This window comes from Dipodomys spectabilis, unplaced genomic scaffold (assembly GCF_019054845.1).
Source record: "Dipodomys spectabilis isolate Male_0828 unplaced genomic scaffold, ASM1905484v1 ptg000003l, whole genome shotgun sequence".
NCBI lineage: Eukaryota > Metazoa > Chordata > Mammalia > Rodentia > Heteromyidae > Dipodomys > Dipodomys spectabilis.
The window spans coordinates 12197905-12213659 of record NW_024870680.1 but is presented as its reverse complement, the minus strand read 5'-3'; the positions used below and the strand labels follow the sequence as shown (position 1 = coordinate 12213659).

Sequence of the window (15755 nt, the reverse complement as noted above, 5' to 3'; positions counted from 1 at the left end):
GTAAAGAGTTCTTGGTGAAAATGAAATGTTCACAATATCTTGTGTCTGTGATCCTGGACCACAAATATTCTGGTCATAAACATTTCACAAATGTTTAAAGGTATAACTGATTACCTTCTTAAAATTTAGAGCTCCTCAAAGAAAATCATTTTGAACAAAATCCTGCTCATGTACTTATCATACTTGATTTTACAGTACAGTATATGGAAAAAGCCCATTAAAAAAACTGATATATAATACCTTCCTTGGGGAGAAGAAGGGTGTCTTACTTCTGTGGATCTTTCACATGAAACTAGCATGGAACACTGTACACCTTTTGACTAAGTAAATATTTGCTGAGCTAAACCAGCCTGCTTGCTTTTATAACAGGTCTCAGAAAATCTTATGGCAGTTGAAACTGAATGGCCAAGGAATAAAAGTATATTGGTGATGGGCTGGGAATGTGGCTCAGTGGTAGAGCGCTTGCCTTGCATGCCTGAGGCCCTGGGTTCGATTCCTCAGCACCATATAAGAAAAAAGAAAAAGCCAGAAGTGGCGCTGTGGCTCAAGTGGTAGAGCACTAGCCTTGAGCTGAAGAGCTGAGGGACAGTTCCCAGGCTCAGAGTTCAGGCCCCACAACTGGACCCCCCCCAAAAAAATAAAAATACCTGTTTCTCTATTATATTTATGTTTTTTTACTATTGTTTTATTGAGCTCATTGGGATTTCTTCATTTTCACTTTCTCTTAAATCCTTTATTGTGGTATTATTGGTTTTTTTTGTTGTTGGTGGTGGTTGTGGTGAAAAAAAATAAAGTTTAGTGGCGAAAAAAATCTGGACTTTAGTCAGTTTGACCTGTACTTAAATTCCAGGTCCACCACTCACCAGTTGTTACTAACTTTGGTAAATGACATCCACTCTGAAAAGAGAAGCAATAAATCCACTCCACAACATAGGATGATGACGGAAGGGGCAGCTAACACTTTCTGTCATATATTTGCCCAGCATTTTGCTGTCTACATCATGATGACTGATCCTCTTTGAGTATTCCAGTGGGTACCATTGATATATCCACTTATAGAGGAGGAAGGAAACTGAACATCAAAAATTTTACTAATGTTAAAACAAAGTGTGGTGGTATATGCCTGTAATCCTAGTATTCAAGAGACTGAAGCAGGAGAATTATAAATTTTATATATATACAGACTCAGTGAGACTGTCCAAAATACAATACAATACAAAACAAAACAACAAAAACAACAATCAAGAATAGATATGCCCAAAGTCATAGTATAAACCAGGGTTTAAAACACAACTTGCAGTCTAACAAGCATAGTATTTAATAAATGGAACTCATTTATTATACCTATTTTTTTTAACTTAGCCTATTAGATCAACCTAAGTTAGCATTAAGAGAGAGAAATAATCTTAAGAGGTGTTTTAATTTTAAGTAAAAGGAAATAGAAACATGCTAAAAAAAAAAAAAAGAACTGAAGTGTTCTCATTGGGAAATAGATAAAATATCTGTTTTGGAAGTGGTATTGTGGCTCAAGTGGTAGAGCGCTAGCTAGCCTTGAACTGAAGATCTGAGGGACAGCACCCAGGCTCAGAATTCAAGCCCCATGACTGAGAACGTGCTCTTAATTCTGAAAATCTATCTCAAATTCTATATTTATAAATGTAGAGGTTAATAATTTAGTTGCTTCTCATTGCTTGGCTATTAAGTTTCAAAAAATAATTGTTCATGGTGATGGGAGTCTGCTTTGTTCTTCTAACTCCACGCTGCTCCCATGGCCCATGGCCCACTTTCCCCTGGGGACCCCTCCTGGTTCTCAGGAAAACTTCACCCCTGACACTATCTGAAGGTGCAGGACTGCTGTCATCAGAAGGATACTCCCACCATAAAACTTGCCAAGCAGGACAGGTTGGACAATAAATCCCCAACAGGACAGGACAAAGAAATTCCAAAGAAGAGTCTCACCCTAGGATGTATCAAAACCTAACACTCCCCACACTCCTGCTCTTTGCTCTCTGACCCTGCTTGGTATTACACGGAGCCCATCTGCAGCCATGACTAAAGCCTGTTCGGGTCTGCTGAGGTCTCTGCCGTCTTTCTCTCCTTTCAGCTGCTTGATCTTTCCTAAAACTCATGACTCAGTTTCCTAACACATGGTCTTAATTCTTTCTATAAGAAATATGCCTATCAGGAGCACAAATATTTGTGATACACTGCAATCCATGTGGGAATGGCAAGAGGAAATAAAGTATTTTCTTTTTTAAGAGAATTTCCTTCATCAAAAGTTTTGATTTTTTTAATGTCCATTTTTTTTTTGTCGTCATGGGGCTTGAACTCAGGGCCTGGGTGCTATCCATTAACTTTTTCTCTCAAGGCTAGCTCTTTATCCCTTTGAGCCACAGTGCTACTTCTATGCCCATCTTATATACAAACAGAAATGCCAAGCATATGAAAAAGTATGTTAAGCCCTGCAGGTGCTGATGGTTCATGCCTGTTTTCCTAGTTATTCAGCAGGCTGAGATCAGATGATTCTAGACAATAAAGTCTGTGAGATTCTTATTTCAATTTAACCAGCAAAAACATGGAAGATGAGCTGTGGCTTAAATGGTAGAATACCAGGCTTGAGTGAAAAAGTATCCAGGTTGTGAGTTCTAGCCCCGTTTCTAGTGTGTGCATATGCATGCACGCACAGATGCACAGACACACATAAACACACACAAAATGTGATTGGTACACAAAGGAGTTAAAGTTGGCCTCCCAGGGGTGTATTCTATACTTTATAAAAAGTTTATGGGCAGAAAAACATGTCAGAGGGGCAGGGAGGAGAAAGTGGAGGTTTCAAAGAAGATAAAACACAATGAAAGCCTAAACAGAGGAGAAGTGAAGCTGCCTAGGTGGAGGGTATCCTTTGTAAAGGTGAAGTGATACACGTTCAAACTCCTACCTCAACCCATTGTAGAATAACTTCTTGTAGTCAACATTAATCATCTTGATATTTTCTTCTGCAAGTTTTTCAACGGACAGAAAACGGCCCACTTGCTGAAAACCAGGAGCCACCTGTTTTACATATTCTCTATCATAAACTGGCAGCCAAAGTATCTATAAGGAGAAAGAAAAAGCTTTTAGTGAAATATTATCTGTCTAGGAATGGATGAAGCTCCACTGCAGATTATAGGAAGCCACCGGACCCAATATTGTCTAGTGAACTTTTTTTTTTTTTGTCAGTTGTGGGGCTTGAACTCTGGACCTAGGCGCTGTCCCTCAGCTCTTCAGCTCAAGGCTAGCACTCTACCACCACTTGAGCCACAGCACTATTTCTTATTGGAGATAAGAGTCTCATGGACTTTCCTACTTGGGCTGCCTTTGAACTGTGATCCTCAGATCTCAGTCTCCTGAGTAGCTAGGATTACAGGCGTGAGCCACCAGTGCAAACTTTTAAAAGGGGGCCTTCATTAAGGGTGTTCTGGGATTAAGTTTTCTAAACCTTCTCAATTCTTCAGTTAACATTAACATTCTGGGCCCACTGGGTACAGAAAGTGGCTCAGGAAAATGTGAGAGCTAGGGAGATAGCTAGTGGTAGAATACTTGCCTAGTGTGCATAAGATTCTGGGTTCAATCATTAACACTGACCAAAAAAAAAAAAAAAAAAAAAGTGAAAAAGGAATTGGTAGACACATATGAAAGGTAAGGACCAAAAATTACCTCTCTGGTTAATGGTGCTAAAAATCATCTTAGATGGGAATTCCAATGGGATTCTTCTATGGAAATAGTTCCATTTGCAAGAAGATATGTGTTTGTTTCTCTCAGCACTCCAATAACATTCTGAGAACTTAAGTGCTTGGGAACAACTGACTGCCTAGAAATAATAATGCTCTAGAAATAATCATGAGCAAATCTCTATTCAAGTAACAATCAGTTGTTTTTCTAAATCAGTTTCTAAAGTCCTTAAAGAGTTAGCATTACAAAGACTCAGTCTAAAGGATCTCTGGGGATAATGGTATGAGTCACATAGATATTTTATTCATTTTTTTTAATGAGGTGTTAATATTTTACTTGGCTTGGAATAGAAAACCCATCTCCATGTTTTTCTCTGAGAGAAATATGACTACCAAATGTAGCCATATATGCAATAACCTCCAGCTTCATAGGAAGCAATATTCCTTAAGGGTTGCAGGGAAGATGTGCAATGTAGATAAAATTTCAGCTACTAAGCCATGTACCTACCAGTGGCTCATGCTTGTAATCCTAGCTGCTCAGAACACTGAGATCTGAGGACTGCAGCTCTACCACTTGAGCCACAGTGCCGCTTCCGGCTTTTTTCCCCTGCTTATGTGGTGCTGAGGAATTGAACCCAGGGCCTCATGCATGCAAGGCAAGCGCTCTACCACTGAGCCACCTTCCCAGCCCCAGTCTGTAAGATTCTTATCTCCAATTAACCACCAACCCCTCACTGCCCCCTCCCCCCCCAAAAAAAACAACAACAACACAAAAAACACAAATCCCAAAACTCTGGGAGTAGAGCTATGGCTCAAATGGCAGAGCCCTAGCATTGAGTTTTTGTGTTCAGGGACATAACTCAAGCTCTTGAGTTCAAGCCCCAGGACTAGTGAAATAAGGAGACAGGGTCTAAGTAATATGACTTGTCTTCATAGCCATTCAGGTGCTTTGCTGGGTGGAGGGACTTTTCACCCTGCTCCAACAAAAGCATAAAGGTGAAATGAGCCTTTTGTTGAATTGCACTTGTTTAGCGTCAGGAGAGCTACAAGAGCTCTGCTACAGAGAATATGCAGATATCATGCTGTTTAGCCCTAGGAAAGCTTTAGCTGCAGATAATGATTGTCTTTGATTACCTGCTCAACTCTGTTTCCCTGTATGGGAAGTTTAGCTAGCCTCAAGCTACTTCCCTAGATTGAAAGTTTTGCTTGTACCTGAATATTACCCTATATGGTCTGCCTTTGCTGGGTTTTGGGTCTGCACCCAAAACATGTGGTTTTTGTCTTTAAAAGCTTTGTGCAACCTCAGTTCTTGGCTGCAGGTCTTTGAGAAAGGAGTCCACCTGCATTCCTGGGCTTTCTAATAAAAACTCCCAATTCAACCTCTCAAAATGTGGCTACTGTGTTTCTTGCCAGTTGAGTTCTTTCCTGTACAACACTGGCACACACAAAGTCAACGATTATGGTACTGGGACATGCAACCACCTCCCAATCTACCATAAGTACAAAGGTAGACATACCAGATGCTGCTCAATCTTAGACTTGAGGATCAGATCTACTACATGGCGGATATATCCGTTTCTGAGAGGATGTGTTGGTGGAGGGCCAAAAAGATCAAATATCAAAAACTTCCTTTCCTTCTTCGCAAGTTCCAATAAATCAACTAGTTTTGGAATTGTCTCATTTCTTGCTCTCCTTTTGTCTTCCTCAGACAGAGGTTTCATATTGTAATAGGGCAGATTCTAAAAATAAACACATCAAAGAAAACATTGGTTCTCATCAAAAGTAGTGTCTAGTTCCACTGTTGGGTATTAGCTCCAAATCCAGCTCTCTCTCTCTGTCTATATAGACCTTCCATCAACTAGGCCCTCTGAAATATTAGTTTTAAAATAAGTTCCTTGGGAGAGAAATAAAACGTATTCTCCATTAGTAATTATAATGTTTGGAATGATTTATTCTATTTCCTAACATTGTTCTGAGATTTTCCACATTCTTATCTTAACCTTCCTTCCCAGTCTTGTGTTCTAAGCCTTTAAGTAGTACATCCCTTTTCAGTTGTACTGTCTTCCTGCTCCTTTATTCTATGTTTTATGTAATAGAAAGAACAAGTACTTTGGCTTCCAAATTGGATTCATTCCCAGCTCTTCCTCTCCCTCATTTTCCTTCCTTTCCATAACCGCCTACTGAAATCCTACCCTCAACCTGCTCAAATGCTATCCCCTTCATGAAGCTTTCCTAAAATATTCTTGAACTAAAAAGAGCATGATGACTTAAGCCCAGATGGCCCATTTTTATGCTTTGATAAGTGTATGTCTCATTCTATAGCTATATGCATATGTCTTAAATAGACCAAAGTTCAAATCCTGGCTCAATATGCTTCTTGCTGGGCATCTTTGGTAAAAATCATTTAATTACCTACTGCCCAAACTGCAAAATAGGGATATATATTTACAGGGTCTAGTAGCATGTATGATCCACAGAAAATTACACAGTTTATATTAATTCCTTCACTGTCCTAGATTCTTGTCAATGCATGACCGTTTACCTTATACATAGCAGGCCATATGTATGTTTGCTCTATTAGATTCATCAAACTATTCTCATTTTCAATTGCCAATTTCAGATAATGTATGGTTGAAGGCGGTGATTTAAACATGACCTCTCAGGAAAAGGAAGCAGTACTTCACATTTTCTTGTGACTCAAGTAGCCTTTTATTTCTGGATTCAACTTCATTTTCATTCTCAGATCCCTCTTGCATTCCTTAGCTTCCTACCCAAGCTGCCCTTTCTCACACAGTACGATTGTGTACAATCCTGTGCCATCATATTGCACCATATACTTATCAAATCACCAGACCAGAAGGCAGAACATACAAGCTGACTTAAACCATGGTGTAGACCTCTGTGTTGAGAATAGTTTAAGATATTATTCTCAATTCACAAGAGTACAGATACTTAATTCAGATTTCAATATTTTTTTAAATACAATCAGATCCAGCCTGTTTTATTTAATGGTGAAGAAAAACTGTGAAAACAATAGGATAGGCTTAGGCTTGAAATCCTAGCTACTTAAGAGTCTGAGATCTGAGGATCATGGGTTGAAGCCAGTCCAGGCAGAAAAGTATGTGAGACTTTTGTCTTCAGTTAACCAGCAAAAGAGCTGTAGTTTAAGTAGTAGAGTGCCAGCCCTGAGCAAAAAAGCTAAGAGCTAATGCCCACACCTTGAGTTCAAGCCCCAGTACCGGCACAAAACAAAAAACAAACATCACTACTAAAAAACTCCATAGAAACAATAAAACCAGGACAGGAAAGAATACCAAGACAGGTAAAAAATGTTTACAATAGCAAAAACAATAAAGATAAATGATATTATGGTATAGATCTAATAGTTGAAGGAGTCTGAGCCTCTTTTTTTGTGTACAAAATAAGGAACTTAACCAGAACGAGATATCTGTCTTCACATGGCAGATATTTGCAAAAACTCTTAGGAAATAAAAAGGAAACAAACTTCTGATTCTCCTGATAAAAATACTCAGTACCTCAATAAAAATAATATTAAAAGGCCCTGTTATTTATGTCTATGAATTGTTACAAGTATAAAGACTACAATAAAAGAGCCAATGTATCATAATAGTTACAAAATAGGACAACGTTCAGATGTGTCCAATGATATTGCATCAAGGAAACATTTTAAGAAAAACTAGTAAAGATTAATAAGTTTTCTTGTTAACTTGGGTCCCACGGATCTACCATGAATCCCATTACCATAAAAACAATCTGATTACTAACAGTACCAAAGCCATGTAGGTAGTAGAGATTGTTAAGCAACCCTAAATCCCTTTTCATGTCTTAACATAAAACCATTACTTTGAAATCATTGTCCGAATCATTCTTTATGGCATTTTCCTTGCAAATTTAAATGTTAGGAATCTATTTTTGAAAAACAAACAGCTGGAAGAAATGGATCATGGACAAATCATGTTAAGAAGCCTCGGTAAATTCTACTTCACATTATTAAATTATAGCAACCATAGACATTAGTATATTGATTCAAAACATAATCAAACTGACTTCTGCTTTCATGTTTCATATGTAATGAGCTTGGAAGACGCCACTGCTTCCTAAACACTAAGTAAATTGATGAACAGACTAAAAAAATCAACAACTCTCCTTGGGTCTGTAAAAAGGCAAGGCTACAGGGCAAACCACTGCCCACAAGACCGAGGACCTGAGAGGAAGGTACAGCTCACTAGATTAAGACTCTGAAATAGAAAACATTGAGGAAAAACTGGATTGGGAAACAAACTATAATTAATTCATTCAATGCTGGCAAGCTACTGCTTGAGCTATTCCTCCTCTTCTTTCTGCAGTTAATTGAGGAGCAAGAATTGGACTCAAATCTCAGACTTCTGAATAGCTAGGATTATAGGTATGAGCCATTAGTGCCCAACCCTCCATTTTAAAAAATAATTAATTTAATGTATTTATTTATTTATTTGCTGGTCTTGGGGCTTGAACTCAGGGCCTGGGCTCTGTCCCTGAGCCTCTCTGTGCTCAAGTCTAGCACTCTACCACTTGAGCCACAGCATCACTTCTGGCTTTTTCTGTTTATGTGATACTGAGGAATCCAACCCAGGGCTTTATGCATGCTACTAAGCCACATTCCCAGCCCCCTTTTTCTTTAATAGTAGTATTTTTGAGATAGGGTTTTGCTTCATGCTTGGGTACCTGTCTGGACTACAATCCTATTTCTGCTTCCCACTGTAGCACACACTACACATCCAGCTGCTTCAGTTAAGACTGTCCTGTCTGAGGTGGCCTGGAAGCACATTACTCCTGATCTCAGCCTCCCACATGGCTAAGATGACACACAGGCCAGCCATTACACCCACTATTGGTTGAGAAGGGGTCTTGCATATATGCCTAGATCAACCCAATCTCACCTCCCAAGTAAGTAAGATTACAGGCAGAAGCCACTACTACATAGCCCAGTTTTCCTAAGTAATCTCAAGACCAATAAATGGATTAACAAGTAATAACCAATTCATAATTAGTCAATAAACAATCATACCTAGACACTGAAGAATCACCAGAATCATCTTCACAAATTCTTTACTGCCTAAAAAGTATACAGAAGCCAGATGCTGGCTTACAGGCATGAGCCTAGCTACTCAGAAGGCTGAGATCTGAGGATCACAGTTGGAAGACAGCAGTCCAGGCAGGAAAGTCTATGAGACTCTTTTCTCTAATAAACTACTCAGAAAAAGCCAGAAGTAGAGCTGTGGTTCAAGTGGTAGAGAGGTAGCCTTGAGCACAAAGAGGCTCAGGGATAGTACCTATGCACTGAGTTCAAGCCTTAGGACTGGAAAAAGAAAGAAAGAAAGAAAGAAAGAAAGGAAGAAAGAAGGAAAGAAAGAAAGAAAGAAAGAAAGGAAGGAAGGAAGGAAGGAAGGAAGGAAGGAAGGAAGGAAGGGAAAAAGAAAAAGAAAAGAAAGAAAGGTATCCAGATCTTCAAATCTTTTAAGTCACACTCTAACATTATTTCAACCTATTCTGATGACACAGCATGTGAACAAAGAAAGCCCCACTATTAAGCCTAAAAAAAAAAAATCCACCAAAAGCCAGGTGTCAATGGCTCATGCCTGTAATCCTAGCTATGCAGGAGGCTGAGATCTGAGGATCATGGTTCAAAGCCAGCACCCACAACCAACCAAAAAAAATTCACCAAAATTTTTCACAGTAACATTCAATCTCACAATTTATTTTTGGTCGGTCATGGGGGCTGAACTCTGGGCTTGGGCACTGTCCCTGAGCTCTTCAGCTCAAGGCTAGCACTCTACCACTTGAGCCACAGCACCTTTTCTGCTTATGTGGTGCTGAGGAATCAAACCCAGGGCCTCACGCATGGGAGGCAAGCACTTTACCACTGAGTCACCTTCCCAGCCCCAAGAAATTCCTTTTTCTAGAGACAGCACTGCTGCTTTAGAAAGGGGCAATATCATAGACAGAATCAGCAATAAGTATTAGTTACTTTGGTCTCTCGTGGCTTAAAAACAAACAAACAAACAAAAAGGTTTCTGGTGCCAGTGGCTCACACCTGTAATCCTAGCTATTCGGGATGCTGAGATCTGAGAATCAGGGATCTAAGCCAGCCTGGGCAAGAAAGTTCATGAGACTCTTATCTTCAACTAACCAGCAAGAAGTTGGAAGTAGAGCTGTGGCTCAAGTGGTAGAAGACTAACCTTGAGCACAAAACTCAGAGACAGCACCCAGGCCTTGTATTCAAGCCCCAGGACCAGCTTATGCCCCCCCCCCCCCCGACTTATATGAACTTTTAAATAAAATTGACTTTAAAAAGGCATTCAAAACAGAAAATGTTTCCTCCCAACAGGAATTTTTGTTGTTGTTTTTTGTAGTGCTGGGGATTGAATCCAGGCTCACACATGCCAGGCAAGTGCTCTACCACTGAGCTACATCCCCAGTCTGAGGAAGCAGTTCTGAAGAAAAGGTTCAGAAAACAAACTAAGGATAATAGTTAATAAGAATAGTAAGTAGTAAATGCCATTAATCCCATGACCACTGATATGAAAGATGATTATTGCTATCTTTTCAACAAAAAGGAACTCTGAGTTACAACAGGAGCCAACAATAAACAAATCACCCATTAATTAAAATTATCAGCTACTCATTTATCAAACATCTTGGATCTGATGAAACTGTTTCAACCTCAGAAGTAAATTTAATTTTTACAAATCCCAGTAAGACTGTTAGGAGCAAAAACCCTATTATATACTGGACACGTAACCGCCTTTTCATATAGAGTACACATTTGCTAAAACAATAACTATGGCGACCAAACCCAAATAGGCATGCTATTGGGGTATTTATACTTTTATGTGTTCATGTATGATGAGACACGTTACATCCTCTACATATATATAGAACCTGTTATCAGAATAATCTCATTCATTGTTTCCACACAAGGCATTTTTAGGCTATGTACTCCTATTAGGACAAATATTCAGAGGAGTTATGGTTATTATAAGTCTGCTTTCAGGTTTTCTTTTAGTAACACTAATTAACAGAATGAATCTGAAATGAGTCTCTAAAGATAAGTTCATCTTCACTTCTCACAATTTTTACACAAAACATAATCCAAAAACCCTCAACATTAACATCATGCTGTCTATTATTTTCAAAATGTAATTCTCAATTGATGATATCATTGGGCAAATCTAGTTCTCATGGATTCCTAAGCTGTAAGTTGGGAAATGCAAGTTGTTTTATTTATCCTGAGAAGGCAAACATGACCTTTAATCAAACTTTTTACCCACTTTGGAATTACTCAAAAGGTAATTCTAAATTTGCTAACTTGTTTTTTAAGCAATGCCGTAATCTATCCGCAACACATTTTCCAGATACTTTCCCAATCTATTCCCTACCCCCTTCCTTCTTTCTCTTTTTTCTTTCTTCAGTATGGATGTACATATGTGTATGCATATACACACTCACACTTATATATACTTATATAGTTATATGTTTTATACTTATATATTTGTATGTACTTATATATACTTATATAGTTATATATTTTATATACTTTCATAGCTTTCCTACCATGTAATAGAATTATCCTGAGTTATTTTGAGTAGCTCACTAGCTTAGATAAGGCAGACTAAGAAACACTCTTGGTTCCTTCTTACTAGTCAATAAATACATATAGCGAGTAGCTGCTAGGTATTAGGCAAGTGTAATACAATGAAGAATAAACATTGCTCTCTTCTTCCCTTTCCTTCTCTTCTTTTCCTTCCCTCCCTTCCTCTTTTTGTTCTCATCTTCATCTTTTTTTATCCTTACCATATAATGCCTCTCTGAAATACATTACCAGCAGGGTCCACATATTCTCTTATTAATGATTGCCCTTCAGCAAAATAGTACCTCTAGACACGAAGTACGTATTTCTCCAACTTCAAGGGGACTCTTGGCTCGAAGTTGCAGTGTACACAATACACAATATTTTAGTATAGTCTTAATTAATCTATCTCCTTCCATCTTTATCATTAAGATTGACTTAGAAGTTGTTGTTGTATGCTCCTAATGCAACCTGAAATTAACTGTAGTTTGTCATTTATCACAATGAATTCTGATAGTTTATAATACTGGCTGGTGAACTCCATCAAGGCTGAAGCAATGGTAGGAAAGCTATGAAAGTATATATAAATACATACAAATATATAAGTATAAAATGTGTAATTACATAAGTATATATAAATATATAAGTATATATAAAGTATATACTTGGGTGTAAAAGAATTGCATAAGGTTAAGTTTAAAAGCCTATCTTCAGAGGCTGGGAATGTGGCTTAGTGAAAGAGTGTTTTCCTAGCATGCATGAAACCCTGGGTTCCATTCCTCAGTACTATAGAAACAGAAAAAGCCAGAAATGGTGCTGTGGCTCAAGTGGTACAGTGCTAGCCTCAAGCAAAACTGAAGCTTAGGAACAGTGCCCAGGCCCTGAGTTCAAGCCCCAGGACTGGCAAAAAAGCCTATCTTGAGACTTCCTAGAGAACACTGAAAGCAGCAATCAGACTCACTGAATTACCAGAAAATCCCTCCTGCCAATGCTATAGTACTAGAATGGAAATGTATACATACCTGTCTGGCTGGCTTCAACCTGGCCATCATCTCCAGGAGCAGCACCTGAGTCTGTACAGACACTGTGCAGGGACTGTCTTACCTCTACAAACCATTTGCCAGCATTCAGAGTTCTCAGCAAAGGCCAACTGAAGAAGGCAGAGTGGTTATAGGTGGCATTTGGCATGACTTCCTTGATATTGGTTGTTCTACTCAGGTCATGGTCATGCATGAGGAAAGGCACATGATCATAACTGCAGGCAGAGGGGGGAAAGAAGGGAAGAATTAGATAGGCTTAACTTAGCTACCTGGCAGACAGGATCCTTCCAAAGCCCTACAAGGTCACAGGTTTTACTAGGGCTCTTTACTCTCTCATGAATCCTAGCAAAGGGCAAGATTTACACTGATGCCAATATTTTCCTACCTCAGGGTTGATCTCTCATAATATAGTTATATTAGTGATGATGGAAGAGTAGCTTCCTTATTCAGAGGCTTTCTAGCATCAACCAAGCAGCAGGGACATTGCTAACTTGGGGAGATGGTAAGGAAAGGTGGGGACAAGGCAATATGCTAAGGTGCCCAAGATCATTGTAAGCAGGTTTCCACATAATATTCCTGTGTTTTTCCATCCTTTTTCCAGGTAGGCTCCTGCCATGAGTGTTTCAGGTCCTAGACCCTCCACATCAGACAGTATCATTAGAAAAGTTCCTACCATTTCCTTTGGAGAATCTCATTTTATAAAACTCTTCCTTTCTCACAATGGAGGGGGTAACAATGTTCAAGAGGAAGTGTACTCATAACCTCACTCATGTAACTGTAACCCTCTGTATAGTAGCTTTACAATAAAAAAAAAAAAAACTCTTCCTTTCTCATTAAATATGTATGAAGAGAACATCTGTAATAATGGTCACAAGGGAGAAAGAGGTGATATTTACTTACCATAAACACCTAGAAAGCAATTGTCAATAAGCAATTGGAAACATGCTATTATGATCTCTGAGAAAAGGGAAATAAATGAAATTAGCTATACCAGTACAGACTTCCTGAAAGTGAATGAAAGATGGAATTAGATGATGTTAAATAATATAAAACAAAAATATAAATTACATAAATAGGAAAACATGAACAAAAGACATGAATGTAGGATATAATTTCAGAAATGGAAGATATAAATGAAAATTCCGGTGCATAAAACTTATAACAGATCAGATACTGCAGGTCATGCAAAGACCAGTGAACTTGAAGATGCTGAAGATGAAGCAACAGAATCTATTCATATGGAGTACAGAAATAAGAATGATAGGGTAGAAATGACTTTCAAGTCAATACCAAGCAGTATTATATATGTGTAGAGTCCCAAAAATTGGTAAGACAAATAATAGCTGAAGAAATAAAAACTAAGACTTTAATATTTGATGTGAAGGTTTTACATCAGCAAATCCAAGAATCTAAATAAATATCAAGAAGGATAAATAAAAGAATATACACCTCCGCCCAACCCATTGTATTAAGGATCATTATAACCGAAATAGAAAAACAACAATAAAAACAAATTTAAAAGTAGCCAACAGGGGGCATATGAAGCAAGAAATACAGTCTAAAATGCATACAGTAGATGTTCCCATTTAATATGAGAAATTTATGGAACAACGTATTTTATAGGTTGAAAGAAAATGTCAAAATTTTACACACAGTAAAAAAATACTGCTCAGGAATGAGGGGGAAATGAAAATGTTTTTATACAAACAAATAGAAGGATAATTCATTTCCAGCACAATTTTACTATGAAAATTAAAAGATGTAATTAAGCAAAAAGAGAAATGATACAATTGTGAACCTGTATTGACAAAATAATGAAGATGGCCAGAAATTATGAATTTACCAGCAAATATTAAATGCTTATTTTTAATCTTTTAAAAAGTATTTTAGCTGAGTGCTGGTGGCTACACAGGAGGCTGAGACCTGAGGATCGTGGTTCAATGCCAACCCGAGCCGGAAAGACGGTGAGACTCTTATCTCCAACTAATCACCAGAAAACCGGAAGTGGCACTGTGGCTCAAGTGGTAGAGCGCTAGCCTTGAGCTGAAGAGCTGAGGGACAGCACCCAGGCCCAGAGTTCAAGCCCCACAACAACACAAACAACAAAAATAAGCATTTTAAGCAAAAAAAAAAAAAAAGCAAGACAACAACAGTAATCCACTCAAACTTTTAAATTAAGGGGTTCAAAATTCAGTAAGCAAGATAAATATTTTGTCTATGTGATGGTTTTAAAATCAAAACTAGTGCAATAGCACTGGTATAATGGATTTTTCATTTTGCTTCAGACTCTAATATGACCTGACATGGCACATCTCCAATGACACCTCCCATATTTTGTTCATCATTTCTCTCTCTCTCTTTCTCTTTCTCCCCCTCTCTGTTTTTCTCCTCTCCTTCCCTCTCCTCTTCCCTCTCTGTCTTTTAAGTATAGAAATTAAATATATTTCCTAAATGTAATACTGTGGGTAGAATTGCCCCTTTTGATACTACAAGGCAATCAGAATTCCTTCTATAAGCCTCAGAAACACAATTCTGCTTTCATTGTCTATGACTATGGCTACCTAGGCTTCTATGCTTCTACTAAAGCATAGCAACCCCTTACTAGAGACTCTAATTAGACTTTCAGTTCCCAATCTCTTCTGGGGCCTCACCATTATAGCAAGTGGTTATGTTGACACCTGCTATACTGAAGGATACAACAGTTGAGAACTCTGAATTTCTCTCTCTCCCCCCCCCCTCTCTCTCTCTCTGTTTTTATTGTTTTTTTTCTATTTAGAATTTAAAAAACGTATATTTGGTTTGGGTATTTCTTTTCCTCCATTCTTGTTGACTTAATTCTTCCTTCTGTTTTCCTTTATAGTTACTTTACCTGCGATTACAACACACCCTTCCCTTCAACAAAATTCTGCTTAAGTATATAAATATGCCCCTTGGTTTACCAATGGAACTATGGAACTATTATAGCAGTCATGCTTTATTCCCTCTTTATTCACGCCTCCACAATCTGTCCTTGTTACCTTTAGCAGGTTAACCAGATTGCCAGATATTTTTACCTATTTATTTGGATGTGATCATTCAATCTCTTTTGCCATTTTTCTCAATACACCACTAAATAGACTTTTCTACCTCTCAAACTCTACTCTTTTATTACCCCCCTTCAACTAGCCATAATTGCCACCCCTTCTGCCCTTCTAACAGTACATTCCTGGTGATAATTGTTAGCATTACTAACCAAAGTACTCCTTTTCCACAAAGTATCATCTTTGCCCCTGTAATCCTTCCAAGATACTGAAGGTGTGGTAAAGCTTTAATGCTAATAGCAACTGTTGCTGTCTCAGAGTGGGTATGTGTCATCTGTGATTATCTCTGCAGCTA

The 15755-nt window shown here is 38.3% G+C and overlaps 1 protein-coding gene across 1 annotated transcript in view; it reads right to left on the bottom strand.

The window, feature by feature from the left end:
- The window catches only part of Gdpd4 (glycerophosphodiester phosphodiesterase domain containing 4), an 83831-nt gene that overhangs the window by 18657 nt on the left and 49419 nt on the right, over positions 1-15755 (bottom strand). Inside the window, exons 10-12 of the mRNA XM_042690371.1 lie at positions 12445-12595; positions 5228-5449; positions 2939-3093 (exon numbers count right to left, since the gene is read on the bottom strand). Coding sequence (XP_042546305.1) covers positions 2939-3093; positions 5228-5449; positions 12445-12595 — 528 coding nt within the window. The remainder of the gene's footprint in view (positions 1-2938; positions 3094-5227; positions 5450-12444; positions 12596-15755) is intronic.